The sequence below is a fragment of the Salarias fasciatus genome, chromosome 2, assembly GCF_902148845.1.
Source record: "Salarias fasciatus chromosome 2, fSalaFa1.1, whole genome shotgun sequence".
Taxonomy (NCBI): domain Eukaryota; kingdom Metazoa; phylum Chordata; class Actinopteri; order Blenniiformes; family Blenniidae; genus Salarias; species Salarias fasciatus.
The window spans coordinates 26,321,993-26,344,720 of record NC_043746.1 but is presented as its reverse complement, the minus strand read 5'-3'; the positions used below and the strand labels follow the sequence as shown (position 1 = coordinate 26,344,720).

General features: G+C 42.4%; 1 protein-coding gene across 3 annotated transcripts in view; it reads right to left on the bottom strand.

Annotated features, from left to right (window-relative positions):
* rab28 (RAB28, member RAS oncogene family) overlaps positions 1-18,442 on the bottom strand; it is a 31,829-nt gene extending 13,387 nt beyond the window's left edge. For 2 of the 3 annotated variants that reach the window (XM_030108666.1, XM_030108674.1), the window contains exons 1-4: positions 18,104-18,439; positions 11,409-11,505; positions 7,964-8,052; positions 5,544-5,673 (exon numbers count right to left, since the gene is read on the bottom strand). In XM_030108666.1, coding sequence (XP_029964526.1) covers positions 5,544-5,673; positions 7,964-8,052; positions 11,409-11,505; positions 18,104-18,178 — 391 coding nt within the window. In that variant the 5' untranslated portion in view covers positions 18,179-18,439. Of the gene's footprint in view, positions 1-5,543; positions 5,674-7,963; positions 8,053-11,408; positions 11,506-18,103 lie in introns of all 3 variants that reach the window. The other variant, XM_030108658.1, reaches the window with a different exon arrangement.
* Positions 18,443-22,728: the final 4,286 nt, after the last annotated feature.

Below are 22,728 nucleotides of genomic sequence, written 5' to 3'. Positions count from 1 at the left end.
ACCTTTTCCAGACAGCGCGCCAGAGCCAGCGCGGTCACTGAAACAACTTGATACTCACATCTCCGCAGAGCCTAAACTTTAAATAAAACGCAAAGAGAAAGAGGAAACAGTGGATTTGTTGTAAACATTCCAGATCTCTACCGGACCATACTCGAGCCTCGCCAGGTCTATAGACTGTATATATAATGTTTTACAGCGTCCAACCTGTGGTCGTGCTACCCACGGTGCAGAGCAGACGCTGCTGACGTGTTCATCCCTCCTATCTGGGGAGGGGTAAGAGCACTGGGCTTTTGTCCCACCACATGTCTATTGTGGCTAAACCTTTCCCCCGGGGGCAATTAGGACCTTTTAGTTTGTTGTAAGAGGACCTAAGTACGAGTGGGCTGAGCCAGGAAAAACATTTTTGAGCTAAACCAAAAACAGAAGCGCATTGAGCTCCTCTGCACTCCTGCACTTCTGAGCATCTCTCTATTAAGAAATGTGCAAGCCTACACTGAACAGACAGGAAGTGTGGCAGCTTTACAGGGGCAGGGAGGTGACAGGGGTGAGAGAGCCGGCGAGGAGGGGGGGGGGGCTTCAACTCCACCCGAGGCCCACGCCAGGAGGGCAAACAAGCTCAGAACCAACAATGTTGGTGGCAAGGACATGCTTCAGGAGAATTAAGAGTTGGGGGAGATTCCGCGTTTCGCTTCGACTTCACACGGGTGGAAAACCGGGGAGAGAGAGAAGTGCGACGGCCGACGGTATGCAGCGAGATCTGCTGTAGCGTGCAGAAAGCAAACACATGCGTGTTGTTTAACACAACAGAGACGCAGAGCCAATGAAAAGACGTGGCTGTAAAGGCAGCTGCAGCAGACTACACATGTGAGAGATAGACAGGCGTGAGCAGGAGGTACAGTGCTGGGGAAAAGGATTTACCCCCTCAATGCTTGTGTTTGCTTTTTAGTCAAGATTACGTGTTTCAAATTGTTAAACATTATTATCACAGATAAGATGTAGTTTTTAAATGACTATTTCATTAATGGAAAAAAAAAAACTCTCCTGGCCTAGTGAGAAAAAGTAAACGCCCCTAAAGCTAATCAGTGAACCAAATGTCATCAAGCATTTCCAATTACGATCAATTACAATCATAAATGTTTTATTTGAGGCACTTTGGAGGGTCTGTCAGCATCAACAGGTTGTTCAATAATACTGCAGCATCTCAGTCAGACTCAAACAGTCCTGGACCATCACACCAGCTCCAGTCTGACTGCTCTGAACGCTGTGTATTCTGTTACACTCAGATGTCACTGAAAAGCTCCACTCTTGTTTGGTCAGTTCACAAGATATTTTTCCAAAGTTCTTGGGAATCTTAAAGATGTTTTTGGCCAATGTGAAACAGGGATTCCTGTTCTTTTTGTGTGAGGGTTGTTTTCTCTTTGGAACTCTTCCACAGATGCTATTTCTGCCCTGGCTTTATCTTCTTGTTGAATCATGAGCGCTGAGTTTAACTGAGGCATGTGGGGCCTGCAGGGCCTCCCAGACTTTCCTGGTTTCTTTTGCGACCTGCTGGATGAGTCACTGATGCTCTGTCAGAGTCTTTGTGTTTTAAGCCGACCTGATGTGTAACTTTTTTAGAACTTTTACAGAAAGACAAAAACAACAATGGTGGCCTCCAGAGTGTCATGACTCCCAGTCCAGACTCTCCTGGACTTGGTAGTTTTGGAGACAAGAGTCATCTGTAATGGTAGGCCAACTTCCTCATTTGTCCATCCCAGCGTCTTTGTCCTGATCATTGTTAACCTTTATAGCGTATTGTTCTCAACATGCATATGTGTGTTGTTTCATTACAAAAGCGAACAGCAGCACCCACTAGAGGCCCGACATGAAAAATACATGGTGTGTTTGTCATTTCCATGTCCGTGCATAACTTTTGTAAAACGAAAACGCATAAAGGATGTGTTTTCATTGAAAACGTCATGTAAATAGGGCTTTTGGGCAACTCGGTGCTGTCAGGAATTTGAGTGGCTTTTTGTTTCCGCAGGTCTATCCTGGGTGTAGCTACTAAACTGAACTGATCTGTACAAAAAAATGTGATTTCTACATAGGACTACGTTGGTTGGGACAGCTTAGTAAATGAAATCATTTAAAAAAAATTATAAACTATATGTTGCATTTACTCTGGTGACCTTGATATAAAAAAAAATGTTTGAAAGAATCAAAGAAGGAAAAATAATTTCCATACAGTGAAAAAGGTCCTGAGTGAAGGAGTTGATGTTTGCACAACGATGAAAATTAACAACAAGTATCGCTGAAGAAAGAAAGGGAGAAAGGACACAGGGCAGGGGAGAGAAGCAGGTCAGATATAGGTGAGTGCATGAATCGTCTTTGTGCTGGGACCTCGCCGGTTTGCTGAGGGGAAGGTTTCCCATGGCAGGCCTAAGTGGATCACCAGTGAACAGTGTTAGAACCTCTGAGCAGAAACCCATGAGTGATGAGGAGGGGTTAAGAGAACTGAACCCATTTAAGTCACCCAAATAAGGGCTGTACAAGCCTATGATGGATCATCCCGAGTTCCTGAGGGAAAGAGCCGAGCTGATGGGAAGGGTGACTGGTGGGGAGCGAGCAGGGGTCCTGCAATCCCCACTTAATAAAAACAAATTGGTTTGATAAACGACACAGGCTTAATGTCAAAAAAGAAATATGTTCACTAAATCTGGACAGTAACATATGCCATTTTTAAAATTATGGACGTTCCATTCAGTAATATACTGGATTTATGGAACTGCACTCACAGTCTAAAATAGACGAGTGTTGATGACACTCCGCCACGGCTCTTTTCTTTGACCTCAGATGAACAGTCACAAGAAGACGGGAAGTATCAGAAGCGCCGAGCAACAAAATTTATCATCACGACTCCTTTAAGAATATAAAAGCATGAGAGAAAAATCAGTATGGACTGCACAGAAGTACGCCAGGCAGCACTGAATTTGAACAGCTACAGTATGTTTGGACAGAGCCAGAGCTGAGCATTCTTCCATTACCCATATTGTCAGAAAGTCCACAAGCGTGTCATATTACTTAACAGTGTCCGTCTGCGTTCGCCTGCAACTGCATAAGTAATTGTACGCACATATGTGTTCCCCTCAATAAAACATTTCATTGGTTTCCTCTCCAAATTGTTACAAGCGGTGCCATTATTTCACGCGAGGCAGCGGGCAGTGTGGGTGGGGCGCAGCACACTGGCTTAACAAGCAACACTTAACCCGAAGCAGCCAGAGAAAGGAGGCGCTGTTCTTACACGGCACAGGACGGCAGTCAGGCCAGCAGAGGAGGGCACGGCCTCATCCAGGACCCTGTCTGGTCCAGCGGATCAGTCACCAACACCGAGTCAAGACGAGCAGTTCAAATTAAACCTCAGACAAAAGACTGGTCTCTGTTCTTGTCCTGTTAGATCCCGGTGCTGCACTTGATACTACGGATCATAACATCCTCCTGCAGAAACCGCAAAATATCATCAGGATTAAAGGCGTTAAAAGGTTCAATCATATTAACCAGACGAGATTCCACCTTGTTCATGTTCAGCTTCAGCTCAGACTGATGAACTCAAACACACCAAAATGAACAGCGTGCACCACCATTCGACTGCCAAATAACTGATGTAACTTCAGCTGAACTTAATGAGTGAATCAGTCACTGGACCGATCCACACAGCGCTGATGGATCGGATGATGTGTCACAGCAAGACTTATTAGTACTCACTGATGAAGAGGTAACTTACACCATTACAGTGTTTTTCTTACGTTTGTCTGCTTTGTCTCCTGTCCAAATATTTTCACACATATTTGTCAGTTTTACATTTAAAAAAAACAAAAACGACAACGATGATTTATTGATCCAATATATAATTTCGAGCTTAAAACGACCGAGATTGCAAGACTGCATCAGGCCATTCAGCGTATCGAGAGGGGGGAAAAAAAAAAGCGTCAGCTGCGTACATATAATTCTTTCAGCTGTAACCACCAACTAAAGTAAGTACTGTACATGACATCTCCATCCAGTGTTCACCTTGGGTTTATCTAAGTGGAAACACTAAAAATGTCTGAGTGGTGAAACACCACAATCTCCCCTAAGACGAGCTCTCATACAGACATAAATCTGAAGTGTTTTTATAAGCTCCTTGTTATGTCTGTACTTCTATTTCGGTTGTCACAAACATGTTGCCTCGCTCAGTTTGGCATCATGGGAACCATTTGAAAGAAATCTGAACCCCATTCCCAAAAGAAGGCCAAGTGTTCATGCATTCGGCGTATTGTTAGAGTAAAAACAAAAGGAGAAAAGCTACAATACCTTAAGAGATTCTATTATCTTTGGCTAACAAACACTCGGAGTGTAGGCCTGACTATTTCCAGGAAGATTTCTTGACGAACTGACTGCAAGCAGCTTGAAAACCAGAGTCCATGAGAGGGTTCAGGGATTCATAAAGTCCTGCAAGGTAATTGATTGCTCCTGGAGGGGCAATCTGTGTGGGATTTTGTTTTTCTTTTTTCAGAGTGTAGGAACAGAAAAAACACACACGGGCCGTTCTCAGCAACGGAGCCATTAGAAGGAGTGAGTGTGTTGAGTCGGGGGTTGAGGAGCCTGACAGCGGGATGTATACCGCTTAAATATTGCCGTCATCCACACAGCCGGACCCCAGCCTAAATACTGAGGCGCCCACCGGTAAAGCCGGGGCATTAGGAGACGCAATGGACGCAAAGACAAGAGAATCTGCTGGAGACAGGAGAATTAAAGCATGACCTATGGTCCCTGAGCAGGAACGTTACTGAGAGCTTCCTGTGAGCAGGCACCACTCTGCTGACCGTCCATCACGGACACACACACTCGCACAGAGACAGACATACAGAGATAGACAGACACACACACTCTTCTTCACCATAACACAGCGGCAGCAGTGGCTCCGCCTCCGTCTCGGGGATGTTTGGAAGAACTCATCATTATTGGTTCTTATTGTGGACGTGGGGGGGGGGGCTGTCTGGTTAACGTCCAGTTTCCTCACCTTAACTGACGACTGCGGACAGGACAGGAGGGAGGGAGGGAGGGAGGAAGGGTGCGTGCAGCAGAGGGGCACTGGCTGGGAGGCAGGGCAGGACGGGACGGGGCAGATAAGCGGTAACCTGGATGGGCCGGCCCGGGGATATTAAATCACCGTCAGACACTCCCGAGAGTTCACAAACATCAGCATTCCCATCGCTCTGGAAAAAAAACCCTCCACGCCGTTATCGGCTCCTCTTATCACACCAATCAGTTATGCGCTGCTCTAACAAACACGTCTGCTACCATCAAACACACACTCCTCCACACACACATACACACACACTCTAACTCTTTCTGAACAGCACATGCAACCACAGCGTCTGGTAGCATCACCGAGGGGGAGAAAAAAAAACTTTTAATGGGGGATATATGAACGAGCCGCCCATCAGTACAAGCAATCTTTTTTTAAATCAATGACTTGGCTCACAAAAAAAAAAAAAAAACTTCTGAGTCAGAGTTAAACTCACTTTTGTTGCCGACCAAGAAGACTGCAGGCTGAATGTCGGATTCCTCGTTGGCCTTCTTGACCATGCTGAACCAGTCCTCCAGATTCTCAAAGCTCTGATAGTTGGTGATATCGTACACTAGTAGAACTCCCTGCGATGCAAACAGACACACAGAGGGTGTTTGGATCATATATTCAGAAATCAGAAGAGACAATGGCGAGAAGTCTGGTCCGGTACTGAGGGGGAGAGGTTGCTGAGGATGGAGCTGGGAGGTCAGAGGACAGTGATGGAGGAGGATGGTGGAGGTGAATGGCGTGAGGAACGAGGTTCCAAAAAAAACTCCATCAGTTCGACGTCGCATGAAATTGTTACATCACTAATATTTCTTTTTTGACGGATTGAAAAAGGTGCTGCCGATGTAGAATTTTAGGATTTGTGTCAATAAAGACAAAGTGTGACACTCCTGCTTTAAAGTTCTTGAATATCCACATGAAAACTGATGCATTTTACCCTTTTTGCCATTAAAAATAACTTCTGACTAAAAAATTGTGATTATGTGGAAAGTCGTGGCAGCGTTTTTAATCACATTACCCATTAAAAAAAGTGAAAAACGACACATGGAGGGCATGTTTCACATTCATGGCGGCAATTACCACATTACTTTGTGGGGCTTGAGGACTGTGGGATTTCCATCACATTTATATCAATCTATCTTGAAAATATATACCATTTAGACACATTTTTAATTTTACAAATCAAGAAAAATATCTGATTTTGGTCAGTTTTACAGCCTGACACATAGGCTTTATTGGTGAAAAGTGGCTTAATCTTAGCTTTGTGACTTGAAAAAATCTAAGGTGAAAATTTCCCCTTGTAATATCTTTTAAAAGTCACTTCATGGTGTCCTTAAAACAAAGTGTGTCCTTCTGTTGGTGTCATTACAGCTCAGAGTGTCTGTCTACTTCAGCTGAAAGGTCCATTAATGCTTGGAGAACCTGGAGAGACTGTCCTCGTGTCATATTGACTTTTCTGTAATACAGAGCTGCTTCACACATGAAGAAGCCAGGGAGTTTTGATGCATATATTAATTAACTTACCTAAACTTATATTTGTGATGTGTTTCTGATAACAGTCACTCTCTGCCTCATGAATATTACATTTTTGTGAACCTCATAATGATCAAAGTTGCTAATCCTTGTGGATAATGACCTACAGGTACAAACAGCATGGTTTTAACTACAAGTGAATAATTCATTACATTTTGAACTGGCTGAAGCTGTGCCTGAGCAGCTCTGGTAATGTTCATTCACATCTCTGAGTGAGAAAGGGAACAGTAGGTGGCACTGCTCCTCTTCTTTGAGTCAGCTGCAGATGGGGACAGACTTTCTGACTCAAACTTAGCTTCAGGTACTTGAGAATTAAACTGGGTGGACGATTGGTTTCAAAAGAAAAGCAGTGGTTTGCAGACTCCAGACTCTCTGCAGAACAGAGGTCAGGATTTGACCAGTCAGGTCCAAAGTTGTTCACAAGAACACGTAAATGAATCAAAAGGTAAACAGATAAAAGAGCGGATGACAAATGGCCTCCGAGCTCGATGATCTGCTCTCACTATTTCGTTATTTTTTTGTGCTTCTGAAGGGCTGGAAGTGAACGTGGGCCAAAGTAAAAGTCTCTCCTCTGACTGCATGACGCAACACGACCGAGGGGGAGCCTGGGGCTTCTTGTCCGACAGACACTGTCACAACACGCAGGTCGGCGACGACAGCTCCGGACTCCGACAATTGCGAGCACGTCTCTCCCGGCAGCCATGATTGATTACAGGCGCTGAACAAAAGGTGTGCCGTGTCACACAGGGCCCACCGAGCAGAGTGTGGTGATGTGGTGAGGATTGGAAGGACACAGCGGCTACAGTCTCTTTCTCAGGAGGTTTCTGTGGCGTTCACACTGTGAATGCACAGTTCTAACTCCGTCTCCTCAGTTTGAAGCAGACTGAACAGTAGAAATAGGATGATTTTTCTAACTTTATTGACCCGGTGTGCTCGCTGTGACTCCAAATGACAGTTTATTATGATTGTGCTGCAGAGGGAGGGAGTGGCAGCCGCTGGACGAAGCCGCTGAGGCTGGAATAATAAGCACGGACGGAGTCACCGACACAAGGCTGTTAAGGAAGATGAAACTAATTCTTCCTGTGCTTCCTATGACCTCTTCACCATTTCTACATTTACATATTCCTTATTCTTGTGTGAGGCCAACAAAGATAAACAGTCCATTTCTTTGCTTTTTAACCCTGTGAGCGGAAACGACAATGTAAAGTCAACAGATGCACACAAATACAGATAAACTATATTTAAATTATTAGCGATTTATTTTGCTTGTTGTACTTTGCATCCGTTGGTTTCAAAAGGATCCAGGATCTGCTGGAAATTAGCATGTGTTCTTACATGAGCTCCATAGACGTATTTATCCAGCATCTTCCCGCCTAACGTCTGGCCTCCGATGTCCCACACCTGCAGGGTCACGTTCAGATTGCCTGCAAGAGAGAAAACAGAGAAAAGATGATGTCCAATATCAAAAAAAATTTAAAGAAAACAAGGAGGGATTGTCACTGAAGGGGGGAGTAGACAACGCAGATGTATTTTCTTCAAATGTCTTGAGACTCAGCAGGGCGGTGCTGCTGTGTGTGGGCTCCCATGTTAGCTGTTTTATTAATGCCTCAGTTTTGACAAAGTGAAACAATTTCTTTAATAAAAGTCAATGTTGCTGATATCTATAATGAAAACACTAAATCAGACATTTGTGTGAGCTGACTGGTCACCTGCACTTCAGATCCAAGAATAAATATCCACCCCAGGGATGGAAGTGGAGTTAAAAAAGGTACGAATTTAAACATTATTAATGCTCCAGGCCAGCGGGAAGAAAAGGTGGCTTCTCAGTGGCCGGAGAGGAGCTGTTTGCATTGTGTCACATCCTGCCAAGTCAAGGAAAGCGCAGAGAATTATGTGCTGTTAAGGAAAATAGTAATAATTGAACATTAAATAGGAGGAAACGAAGACTGCTGTCCCAACGCTTGTGGAAAGGACAGAGAGAGAGAGAGAGAGAGAGAGAGAGAGAGAGAGAAAGAGAGAGAGAGAGAGAGAGAGAGAGAAAGAGAGAGAGAGAGAGAGAGAGAGAGAGAGAGAGAGGCACAAAAGCCAAATAAATATTTTCTTCTTCTGGAAAATGAAGAAGGCGGTTGAAAAAGAAAGCAGAGAGAAAGAGCGCGGGGAGACGAGACAGCGAGAAGACGGTCACGGAGGCCGCAGCGAGACACGGCCGGACCACTCAGCCCCTTTCAGGAGTCGCCACGGAAACGCTTGAGGTTCACAGTCACTACATCCAGACTATACAGAGTGGAAGTGACGCTGCATCGAGGGCCGCGATGAATAACGGCTCCTCGGCGTCGTAAAGGGCCGTCCCCGCCCGTCCGGCCCGTCCAGACACCAGCTTTATTTGTGTTTCAGAGATTCACGCTGACTCCACAGGGCTGACAGTTCTCTCCTCACCGTTTTGGGGGGGGTGTTGGAACCATGAGCACCGATAACAACGATCCAAAAAAAAAAAGAATGAAAGATATTTCTCTCTTGGTTCCTGTGGTGTGAAGGTGATGCAGACCAACAGCTTCACAGAGTTTATCAAGGGGTTTTCACCTCCAGTCAATCTCCTTCACCGCCTGTACCTCATGGGTTTGGCAGGGCCATCTGGAAGAGGTATTGTTATAAAAAGCACACACACACACACACACACACACACACACACACACACATACACACACACACACAGACACACACACACACACACACACACACACAGAGGAGGCTGTTGTGTGCCAGCCGGCCTCGCCTCACCTCTCCCTGCGTTGGAAAATGTACATTAAGTTTGACAAGCCGGGCCTTCATAGTGAGAGGGGCCAGCGCTGGCTATAGGCTGCTCCCCCCCCCCCCCCGCTGCAGAGGGCCCTTACAGCCCCACAGAGACCCGCACAGCCACACAACCTCTCCGATACCAGGCGGGGTGGGGGTCCTGACCGAGTTTGGGACCACCCAGCTCGCCGAGCCACCCTCCTCTTCATCAGCTCATCAACACCCAATTCCCCAGAAAATGGACCATTTAACAAGTGGGTGATACAGACGGACACATGTAGGCTTTATTTAAACAAAGCTCGCAGTTTTAGCAGCCAGGAGGTCAGAGATTGGGAATTAGCAGCGTTTGTACGGGCCGGTATTAAGGAGCTGAGCCCCGACTCTGCTCATGCTTTGCTCTTCTCATCCCGACTTCACCACAACATTTTTGGGGCTTTAGTTCTCCTAAGTCTTATAAGCTGAAACTGACACAAAGTCAAAACAGAATCCGTCAGCCAAGTCTCAAATCAGCACAACTTTTACTTCTAGCACTTAATTTGCCCTCGCTTAATGTTGTTTTATTAGTAATGAAAGAATGGAGCCACTTTGCAGAAATCCTGCAGCTCCGGCTTTGGCAGAGTTTGAGAAATGCCTTTTAAAATTCTGAAAAAAAAAATCCCCATTTCACGTGGTAGGAAGTCAAAAACGGAGCGCTTCGGGCTAAATATAGCGTCGGTCAATAAAGCGGTATTTGACAGATATGAGGGGGATACAGAGTGTGGCTTTATGTCTGTGGGCTCAGCATAAACAAACAGCTGCATCAATGTTTTATGTGGTGCAGCACAAAGATCAGTTGAAGCCGTGGATTTGTGATCTGGATATAAAACCTTAATGTATTTACTCTGTGCCATGCCCGCAGGATTATGAGCGCGGCTCGCTCATTTAGACATAACCTGTCTATTGGCCTTGTGGAGTTAAAAAAAGAAGAAGAAGAAAAAAAGAAAAAGCGAGCTGTTTGCTCGGGAGAGAAAAACGTTCAGAGTGAATAATCCTGAGAAGTGGCAGACACTGGAGGAGCTCCCAGCACAGACAGCCGGAGCAGAGTGTGTGTGTGTGTGTGTGTGTGTGTGTGTGTGTGTGTGTGTGTGTGTGTGTGTGTGTGTGTGTGTGTGTGTGTGTGTGTGTGTGTGTGTGTGTGTGTAAACTAATGCTTATGAATTGATTACAGCAGCGATGTCAAACATAAGGCCCGCGGATCAAAACCAGGGACTCCTATCCGATCCGCCAAACCATCCAGCGAATTGTAACAATTTCAAAAGAAAACATTCAAACAAGAAATTCCTGTAGAAAAGCAGACACAACGCAGCACTGAGACCTGAGCAGTGGTGAGTTTTGGTCAGTTTACCAGATGTTAAGATGTAAAAACCGTACATAAGGGTGTTTATATTTAGTCTTAAAACATTATTTAACCACATTTTAAACTTGAAGCTTCCAGGGATTCCATTGAGGGTTTTATTAAGCTTTTCATTTAAATTAACTTTCAACATAATCTTCAGTTTCTAATAGTAAGAACAGATACTTATAATAAACAAGCAATGGTTTAATGCATTTAATTGGAATAATGCTCTACTGGAAATAACTCCAGAAAGTATGCGAGAGCAGTAAAACAAGGCGTTTATGTTGCATTTATTTTGATTTACTGAACACTACAGAGTAATTTTTGTGTCTTGTTTTTGCTCTAGTTTGGGTTGTGAATGTCTCTATTATTTCTGGATCTTCTGAGTGATTTATGAGTATTTTATAATAGATTTATGACTTTTCTGCACCCTGGAAGAATAGCTGTCATCATTGTCAATAAAGGCTTTATTTCTTTAAAGGGTGAGCAGGACTCACAAGTCAACATGCTCACACACACATTAGAACTGGTGTTATTGTAGCAGTGTGCAGCAGAAGCACTTGATGACTTGCCACCTTGCTCCCAGCTCCCAGCAGAGTGAATCTGCCTCACCTGGAAGGCTGATTCTCTTCAGGAAGAAGTCCAGGCCGATGGTTTGTTTGTACTGCTTCCCGAAGGCCTCCTGAGCAAACCTGGTGGCCAGCGACGTCTGCGGCAGAGACAAAGGGAGAGGCGTGACAGTCAGAGGCAAACACCACTTCCACCGGCGAAGTGTTCTCCAATGCCATCGCGGTAACACGGGAAACGGTCATGCACGGGTTAGGAACCGAGTCACAGCTAAAGTCAAGATCTGAGAAAATACACAGAATACTAAAGCGCTTCTTTTAATGGACACTGTAATGCAGAGCAAAAGAGGAAAAACCAAACTAAAGTGTAGAAGTGGGTAAAACACAATAACTAAATAGTTTCCAGATAGTACAGCAGCATCCAAACACTGAAAAATCTGCTCACTTTCTATCAAACTGATTGATCACCCAGGTCAAAACAACATGACTTCTTCAAACTGATCACCGATCTGTTGGGTAACTCATCTCTCGTAACTTGTTTCTGACACATTAACAGATGTTTTCCACTAATGTTTCTAATGTATCGTCTGACAAACCTCATTTAAAGCCAACCACACCTCATTTACGAATGGAAAAAGGCAAATTAGGAATTATTTTGACTGAGGTTATGATCAGAGGCACTGTGTGAAGAACATGTGAAAGGTTTGTCATTTATGCTTCCAATATTATAAAAACATAGAATGATCCAACGCATCGTCACACGTTTCTTATTGAAGGCTATAATGAGTGGTAATACAGAGACCTAATTCACAGCAAATTATATCGATGTCTTATTTAAAAACTTGAAAAAAAAGTAGAACTAAAGACACATTTTCTGACAGAAAAATCAAAGCCTGTTGAGGGTCTTGTTTTGAAACCACATCTATTTTCTTCACTTGCTCTGCGTTTACTCTGGACAGTGTTCTTCATTTTTTTCTAGATTATTTATGATTTTTGGGGGATAAATCTGATTTTGCTATTCTGTACTGCTGAAGCACATTCAGATGCAGCACAGCCAGTTTAACTGTGTGTGTGTGTGTGTGTGTGTGTGTGTGTGTGTGTGTGTGTGTGTGTGTGTGTGTGTGTGTGTGTGTGTACTTGTACAGCTATATGTTGTGAGGACCTTTTGTGAGGACATTGGGTTTTTAACCTTACAAGTGAGGACAATTGTTGGAAAGTGAGGACATTTTTGCCGGTCCTCACTATTTGACACACCTTTTTTGGCCTTTTTGAGGGTTAAGACTTCATTTTTAGTTTAGGGTTACAATTAGTTTTAGGTTAGGTTTAGGGTATGGGTTAGGTTTAGGCATTCAGTTTTGATGGTTAGGGTTAGGGTAAGGGGCTAGGAAATACATTATGTCAATGAATGTCCTCACAACATATAGCTGTACAAACGTGTGTGTGTGTGTGTGTGTGTGTGTGTGTGTGTGTATATAAAAAAGTAAAAGAGAAACCATGCCTTTGGAGTCCGTGTTTTAGGATTGTTGTGTCCTATATTATTCTTTAAATCAAAACACACACACACACACACACACACACACACACACACACACACACACACACACACACAAAACTACATTTTAAGTTTAAACTGTGAAGAGTTTTTTTTTTTTTTCTTGGCCAATACTAATCAGAAGAGAGTGAAAGTCTTTCAGGCCTTTTCACTTCATTTTGCTTTAAAACTAAAAGAAACAGCAGATTATCATATTTATGGTTTCACTGCTCAGACCCAACTGAGACCAAAACAGGTTGTAATTTCACTTTCAAGTTTTCGTTGCCACTGTAACGTTGTACTGAATAACGTAAAAAGTCCCTGATGAAATGAAGGTGAAAAACGATTTTTAAAAAAATCTAAAAATGATGCGTAAGAATCCTGGACAACAGCTTGATCGTTTCAGTCCACTCTTAGCGACGTCATGACGGACTGGAGAGGCGTCTGCCGTCTCGCTGCTCGGCCGTGACACCGAGAATCGATGCGAATTAGAAAACCAGGTGCCGGGCCGCGTGTCACGGCTCGGCGCTGCAGAGCTCATAATTGCCACAAATTCTAAAAGCTCCATCACTGTCACCGTTTGAGGCGTGTTAGGGGGGCTCTCCTGAAATCCATGGGAAGCTGGAGCACAGGCTCGGACATGCCAAGTTTAATTCACTTTGATGGATGAGGACTGGGGGGGAAAAAATGAAGTGCCGAACATCTATTAGCTATCTTTAGAGCCGTGTGCTTACATAAACACCACAGAGGAGTGAAGCAATGGGAATCCCTGCCTGTCCATTCAGACCTGCTCTTCAAACTCTTTCTATCAATCCAGGAAGCTTTCTCCTTATCTGCAGTGCCTCCAGTCAGCCTCACAGGCTTTAAGTTCAGTCAAGTAATTCAGGATTATTTCCAGATTCCTCCAGGGAAGAGTAAAGAGGAGTGGGATATTCATGATTCAAGTGAAACACGTTTTCAGATGACCTGAATGAATTCACATTTAAACTTCACTTCACTGCTTCAGTCCAAGGTCCATGTTCAAACACAACAGATAATTCAAATGAAACACAGGTCAACTAACACAAGAAGAGTAATGATTGGTTTGTTTTGTAAAGGAAACATCAGTGGGTTAAGTCTCCACTTTGAGTGTCAGGGACCCTGGTTTGATTCCCAACAACCCCCCCTGTAAAGAGACACTGATCACATCTGGGAGTTTTTGAAAAAGGATATGCACCGCAATCTAATTTACGAGGGAAAAATGTGTTTAATGGTGTTTTATCTTTACGGTCTCAACACAGCATATTTCATACTGCATGTAAGAATCATCCCCCTCAGACGATTAGATCTCAGTCTTTCAAAGGTTTGGTTGACACATTATTGAATTCATCAGCATCATTTGTGTCTGTCACCTGCTTCAGTCTCATTTCATTCATAAAACTATGACTGTGTGACTTACATTAAAAAGTCAGATACAATAAAACACAACTGTTGGTTGGATTAAAACATGATTTTGCATGTATTTGAGTCTATTTATAGATTTATTCACAAACGTTGCTTCCTGAATCACATACAGAGAAGAAATTCAAACAGGACGAGTTGTGATTAATTAGTAAGTGAATATTTAATTCAATTTTCCACTAACTGTTAATGTACTTGAGAAACAGTGTGTGCAGCATTCAGTGTGATTTCCTTCTTCCCCGAAGATGCGGGCTGATTTTGTTTTTCATCCGTGTAATTCTTTAAAAGTCCCCTAATTGACAGCCATTTTCTGCGGGCCGCGGGTCACGTCACACGCCAAGGAGTGACTGAACAATTACTAGAGGTGACTGACGCAACAAGGAGAAAATCGGCCATTTAAGTAGCCTAAACAATCACTGACAACACAAGAATAACAAGCCGGGACAGCAGAAATTTATTCCACATGCTCACGTTGGCCTTGTTGGCCATTTGTCTTGGCATTCCAGTAGCTTGGCTCTCCTTCCTCACCGTAGCCCCCTTTTCTCTCTCTCTCTCTCTCTCGCTCGCTCTCTCCCTTTCCAGCGTACGATTGGAACTAACCAGCGAATGTGAAAGCTGGCGTAATCCTGACACTCCTACAGAGAACAGCACAGGGTCACCAGTGATACCAATGCCGGGAAATGGGGGAAGCTGAAACGAGAAACTACGGAGGGAGGAGAAAAAAAACATGGCACGCCGACGGTGACCATGTGATGCAATTCATATTAGAGGGGAGGCAGAGCGGATTCTACGGCTCGGGACCAAAACTGCCTTCTTTTCCAAATGCATGTGCATGTTGCAAAGGTTGCCGGTAAATACGGCGTCGGTTAAAGAGCGGCGGCCGCACCTCGAGCTCCGTCTCACCCTACGGCTCAGAGAACTGCAAATACTGGAGGGAAACTTAGAAGTCAGCGTGAAAAATAGAGCCGTGTGTTAATTTAGAGCCCCGTGCTTTAAGAGCCTGGCTGAATGCGAGGCTCCATATTTTAAAAACATGAGGCGGACAAGCCTTCCCACATCTCCCAGTATTTCTGAATGGACAACCGACCACAAGCCAACACACGGCTGAAGAGGCCGTCCAAGAAAAACTGATCCGATTGCAATTTGCTCAGCAAATTGACATTAATAAGCGGGGGAAACGGCATTCAAGATGTCAGTCAGTGGTGCCGACTCCAAACGGGGGGTGGGGGGGTGGGGGGGGCAGGGCTGCTGTTTTCTGCCCAAAACAGACAAGCAGGTAAGTCATTCAAACAGTGACGAGCTGACACCTGGCAGCGGGGTGAGGAGGGTTATTAATGTAGCGTATCTACTGGGAACTGACGTGTGTGTGTGTTCTCTGCACACATACACACACACACAGAAAAAGGGGAAAATGTCGACTTTCCAGAAAGAGAACATTCATTTTTCTCATTGAGTCTCACCATTACTGCTACACTCATTTTCTTTCTGCCGGGGGAATGGGAGATTAGTCGTGAAAGGGGGACGTGGAGCTGAACAGCACTTGACATCCACCTTCGCTCGGGGATCCGAGACGCACCGAAGACGAAGAAACAGAGCTGAACTGCCATGACAACCTCCGTGCTTTGCTGCAAACAATTGTTTGGTGCAACGAGGAGGAATTCCTCCGTCGCTGATGAGTGATGAATATGATTCAGTCCAGGAGTTTTGAAAAGGAGCAGAAACTACAAGAGAGAGAATGTTCATTTAGAAAATCAGACCTTCACAGGTGAGAAGAAATGCCTGCATGGAAAGTCAAGCTGAAAAAAAAGACGGGATCACTGATTGTTCATGAAGGCCCTGAAAGCATGGTTTGATTGTTTTTGGCTCAGATTAGTTGGACTCTTATTACTTCTCAACATTTCAAGTCCAATCAGTTGATGTGAAGAGGAAAGGCAAGTTTCTACAGACCAACATGCAGAACAAACAACTCTGTTCCACATTTCTTGGTAGAGAGGAAAGATTGACGCTTTACAATGATGTACAATAATATTGTCAAGTATTGTGATAGTGATATGATTTCCAGTACAGTAAATACACAATTACATATATGATGTTTACATCTAAATGACAGTACTCGTCATCTTCTGTTGTTTTGTGTCTGCTACGCTTAAGACATAAACAAAAAAAAAATCTGAGATTTTCCTGGCGGTTTGGTGGGATGGTGTGGAGGCTCTTGGCTTATGCTTGACACCACCTTGCTAGGCAGATGTCTTGTTTTTTCAGCTGGTATATTTCCTTTACACATGATACACCTCCTGATGTCAGACCTGATTCCTGCCCAGTAGAAAGAAATACTAGAGTATATCACATGTGAGACTTTCTTGTTTTAATTCTATGTGATGAGGAAAGAGCAGCATTTCTCCTACCAGTCCATCAGGGGTAATTTTCTGAGATGAGGCTTCACTCTGGAGTGTGGTCAGGAGAAGAGAGGCTTACTGATGGAAAACAAGCAGCAGCTGCAGCAGGCAGGCTGCTCTTTAACACTTTTAAACCTGGAGGTCTCCCATTGGCCTGGACAGATGGAAAACCCTGCTACAAACACCAGAAATGCAAATTTTTTTTATTTTTTTTACTTTTAAAATGTTGTTATTTTGTCCATCACATTCACTTTTATGTCAATTTTAACAACGCAAAGTACTATTCCCAGCGCAGGTCTTAGTAAACTCCACGGTAAAGTAATCACAGATGATTACCTCTTGAACTCGGAACAGAAAAATTCTCCAAGAAAAGCAAACAAGTATTTTAGAATGAATATGCAAAGTGCAAACAAATTGTGGTTGTCTAGCTCTGTTAGCTGCAAGCTGTGGGCTGCATTGTCACTCCCAGGAATATTAACATATTGTTGATGACAGCATGTGAAAGAATATTACATCTAACTCAACAAGAGAGTCTTGGCTACAAGAGTATGAAAGCTATTTTTACACAACTCAAAAAACACCGAGATCTATTCAGCCTCATCGAATCAACCCAATTAAAACATTTCACTTAAAAATGAAAACTATGCAGGAATTTTAGAGTAAAAAAAAAAAACCCAAAAAAATTAAGACTTTTATCCTGTGTGAGAAGCTCAATAGTTTCTGCTCAAGGCACCTTTAACATTATTTATATATAGGAGCTTCACACAATGAGAGGACACACTTCACTCAGACTAATTAAGTGAAAAAGAGGAATGTGATGTTTCATACCAATACGTTTTTTGCCAAGCAAATTTAGATCATACCTGAGAAATGCTTGAAAAGTCAAGTTATTCTCCAACAAGGTGGACTAAAGGTTGAAAATGGCAGATTTTTGTGACATGTCATGACATTATCATGTAACATTCGGATATTACAGTCGCTCCCTCCCAATGACTGATGCACCTTCAGATTATAGAGCATCTTCCTCCCACTAACTGACGTAACTTCAGCTAACATCTAGAATAGAGAGCAACTTCTTCCTACTATGACTTCAGTGAAGCCCCACATTACAGAGCATCTTCCTCCCACGAACTTAACTTATTAAAGAGGTTGCCGAGCATTCTTGATCACAGTTAGCTGTGTTTAGCCTGTAGCTAGCTAGGCAACACTAGCGTCGGTCACCATGGTAACCATGAGGCCGGAGTAGCATTAGAGGTGTCAATGTAAACAGCGGCACACCAACTACACGGAGAAAAACACTCTGTAAAGGAAGCATCGCACCGGAGAGACCGCCTGGATCTTTACCGGAGACTAACGCGTCTGTCCCAGACTCACCTTCCCACAGGCTCCGTCTCCGATCACTACGATTTTCAGCTGCCGGTCCTGGCTGTCCTCTTCCGAGTCCGACATGACGCTTATGAAATGTGCTCCGTGTCAGATAGTGGTGCCGAAACCCCTGGAAACCAGCCGCAGGTCGCTGAATCTAACAGGATGATTACTGTTGGATTAAATTAGTGTCGAGTGGACGCAGAGACGCCATTTTGGCTCAAACTGCCTGCAGCTGCGACTCCGCTCGGCAGGATCCACTCTCCTGCCGCTTTAAAGTCATTAAAATCACGGCTACAGCGGCTCCCGACACCGGAGATGGTGAAGCGCGGTTTTTTAAAGGTTTAGGTATACAAACGTTGTAGAGGCTCACAACGAGGTTCCTTTGTTTTCAAGGAGATAGATAGACGGTTCACCGGCACGCCGCTGTGGTTGAGTCCAGTGTGTGACGCGCTCTTGTTGCCATGGTAACTCAGCTCCTCGAGCTGGTGCAGACATGATGCGTTCAAGGTAACTGGGAAGTGGGAAAATACACTGAATGAGGATAATTCGGAATTTCCCATTAGGAAATGTTAAAGGAGGTGTGGTCTCCCTTGAGAATTATGATCATATTTTTTAATGATTCATACAGATAAACTAGATTGAAATAGCTAGATTTAATGTTGCCTTTAAAAGCTATGCACTGTTGTTGCCATGCACTCAACTGGGTAATTGAGAAATATATATATTTACATCAGATGATTGGCTATGAAGAATGCATCATCCATTCCTACATTATCAAGGACACAATCCCAGCTAATGGTGGGCTGAACAGGGAACATATTTTTTTTATTATACATCCAACATCAGACAAAGCAAATGATGTGAATGAACATACTGATGTGGCTCACAGCACTACAATTCATCACATGTAATCCATATTCCTCTGCTTTCTTTCCTCATCTTTCACACAAAATTGCAAAATTTTAATTCAATTTAATTATATTTTCATGATAATAAAGTAGCATTTTGAACTGCTATTAACTTCAGTTGCATTTGTCCGCAAATTTAAGGAAGGCTAAAGTGTAAATGTTTCATCACCCCAATTCCAAAGAGCAGGGACAATGTGTGAAATATACAGTTCAGCTTCAGTTACTCTTGTAATCTTATTAAAATATGTCAAACTGTTGACAATATATAACTTACTCATCAGTAACTGAATCCACATATAGTTCTAATTGTTATTCAAACCTTTTGCTTTCTACTAAATCTACACTGATCAAACACAAGACAATTCATTATGTGTAATCAAAGTAATTCGGCGAAACATCTGCTCTACGCTGATGATTATCTTCATTTTGGGTTCAGTTCTACTCTTTAGTATTATGTGGCTGCTGCTGTGCTGTCAGGTTGGACTTAGCTGTGTTGCAAATAAAGATTTTTCTAATATTCTGGCCACTTAGAAACAGGAAACAGAAGCAACTCAACATTTTCATTAACCTTTCAAAAATGTACAGAGAAAGCATAAAACACTGACGAGTCACAGGAAGATAAAGTCATGTTGCACATCAGAATAAACATTTGAATAGACTGAAATGAGGGCTGATCCAGAATCGGCCAGCCCAGTATGGAATTCAGTTCTGACACACATCTTATTTATTCTTTATTATCTTCACTATTTACATTGTAAATTACTGAAAGCATCAAAACTAAAAATGAACACATCCAGAATTTTGATCATTTCACACTTTTTCCACACAGTTATGTTGATTCCGGACCGGACCAATTTTCAATCTGGGCCTTGAGGCAATTTAAAAATAATTCAAACACAAATCCATCAAATGAATCAGGAAATACCAAAGTTCCTTTCAAAGGGTTAGAGTCATTTTATAGTCAGAATAAATGACATTTTACAAATTGTACAGTGAAGCAGCGGCGTGAGGGTCATGGGTTCCAAAACTGGCAGGGCCCATCGCGTTTGCATGTTCTCCCTGTGTGTGTGTGTGTGTGTGTGTGTGTGTGTGTGTGTGTGTGTGTGTGTGTGTGTGTGTGTGTGTGTGTGTGTGTGTGTTTCCTGTGCAGTTTGCTCCCAAAGACCAACTGCCTGCATGTGAGGTGACGAGGTGTGACTGAGAGTGTCTCTCCATGAGGGACTGGTGACCGGTCCCTGCAGGTCCTCCCTGTCCTCACCTGTCCTGGTTCAGGATCAGGGATGTCCGGAACCAAGCAGCACAGCTGGATCTCAGCACAGCTGGAAGGGCTAAACAACAGCATGAAAAGAGCAAAAATAACAGCAGCTTCAACATTTTGACAGAATGAAAAAAATGTTTGGATCATATTTCTAATATTTGTTTAAAATCCCTTCCTTTTGTGTATTTTGATATTATTTCCACAGTTCATACAAAGCTGAAGCAAAAGAAAAAAATAATTCTAAGCTGAATTGAATTTTTATTCTTAGCATCAGTTTTTGAAAATATAGTCACAAAAACAAAATATGTGTAAAATATAAGGAATTACAAACTTATTTCTGTGCTATGTTGGAGTTTCTCATGTTTTTCCATGACTCAGTGTTGAATTATTCTTTGTTTTTTTGTTTTTTTGCATGGTCCACCATTTCCAATATTTTATGTGTAATGTGACAGATTTTATACATTATTTAAAAACATATTCTCTGAAATAAAAGTAAAGAAAGAAAAGTGTGCAACATGAAATAAAGTAGATAAGAACTTCAACTTTGAGTTCACATTCTTAAAGGTGAACACGTTAAAAAAGAAGAATCAATGAGTGAATTATAGTTTCGATACTGAGTTCATTATTTCTAGTTTTTATTAAAAATCTACAGTGAAATAACACGTTGATCACTTTGTAGCTTTTGAAAAATAGCTTTCCAAACTCAAACATAATAAACCTGTATGCAATGGAAAAGGAAATAGATATAATCTGAGCCTTTGTGTTATTCTTCCAGTTACTTAAGATGAAAACGTTAAAAATTAGACTGATAAAACTTGGGAAATTGCAAAGTAATTTCCCTAATATTTGTTTTTCCCCAGGTAGCTGAAATAAAATGTTGAAGATTTTGTACAATTTTCCTTGTAATTATATAAATTCAATGAATGTATAGAAATATTTTCTCTAAAATGAAACTACGAAGGAAAAATCGTGTCCTTTAAAACTCAGACTGTATGAAAACGAGATTAAGTTGGTTATTTCCACAATATTCTGTGTGTCCGCTGCAATAAAATCTTAGATTATTACACATTTCTCCCCAAACCCACTGAAAAATGTCGTTTTCAGCTCAGTCCAGTATTTCCAGCAGCTTTTCCTTCCATGAAATCGCGTTTGGTTGGAAGGCGCGTCTCTGTCGTTCGGCCAAGGCGCAGGAATGAAGGGATGTTGGAAGAGAGGCTCACGTTGGGTTGCTTTCACTTTACCTTGAGATTATTAAACTAAAGCAGTGAGTCTTATCCTGGGCTGCATGTTCGAATTTATGGGATTATACACAGGACTTTTACCACAGTGGCCTTTTTATTCCAAAATTACGCGTGGCTCGTATGATAGTTTGCCTGATCGTTTTCTGGTGCAGGCGTCAGACTCTGTTAGGAAAACGTCAAAATACTTCTTAGTTTTGTTTCGCAGCACACTGATTAATAACACTAATGAGAACAAAACAACATATGAATTGTAAATATACTGACAATAGTGACCGATGCGTTAAAGAAAATCTTAGAAACTGAAGTCAAATTAAAAAAAAAGGTGTAAAGTCAATCAAACATTTGAAACATTCTCCTTTTAGTTATTACAAATACCTGGACTCATAAATCTGGGACAGCTGCAATGTCATTTTGGGACATCATCATTTTCTGACGCTTAAAACAAAAAGCTTCCTGGTAATTATTGATTTCAGGGTTGCTTGTTTTTTACCTTTCTCGGTTTGTTTTGGTTTGATGAATGCTACTAGTGAAATCCAAGGGTTGTTTCATAACATATCAAGACTAAAAGGAAAGAATTTAAACACTTCACCGTTTTTCCTGTTGATATTTTTCGGTGCGTAAACCTTGAACACCTGTCTGGACTTAAGTTACGACATGTGGGTGTTTCACAGACAGAATAACTTTTGCCTGAAAAACAGTAGTTCTTAAAATTGAGCAGAGAGGAGCCATCGGGGGTTTAGGGTCATTATTTTCTTTAACAGACTGCTCCCAGCGCCAAATAATGTGTAACACAGGTTATAAATACTCTACTTGGAGTTACTAATAAGCATCTTTAACAAAATGATGAGCTCTGCTTGATGTAAGCTTTTTGCAGGAAAAAAGATCTGAAAAATATCAACGAGATCAGTTCAGACAAGAAATTAACTGAGGCGCAACATGATGAGTAGAACCGCATTTACAGCTTTTCTGCCAATATACTCACAAAAGACCATAAACTGCAATAAAGTAAACAAAATACAACAAGTTTAACAATAAATTAGAAAACTTTAGGTCGAGGCAAAGCATGGTATTTGTGCGAAAAGACACGATTCGTGGAAAATATGAAGCCCGTTAAAAAAGTCCAAATAAAACTGTTTCGATAGGAGTCTACATGAATATTGAATAATACTAGAATTTACTTTGAATACTCAAATTTGTGCGCGAAGCACAATGATTTACTTGAGA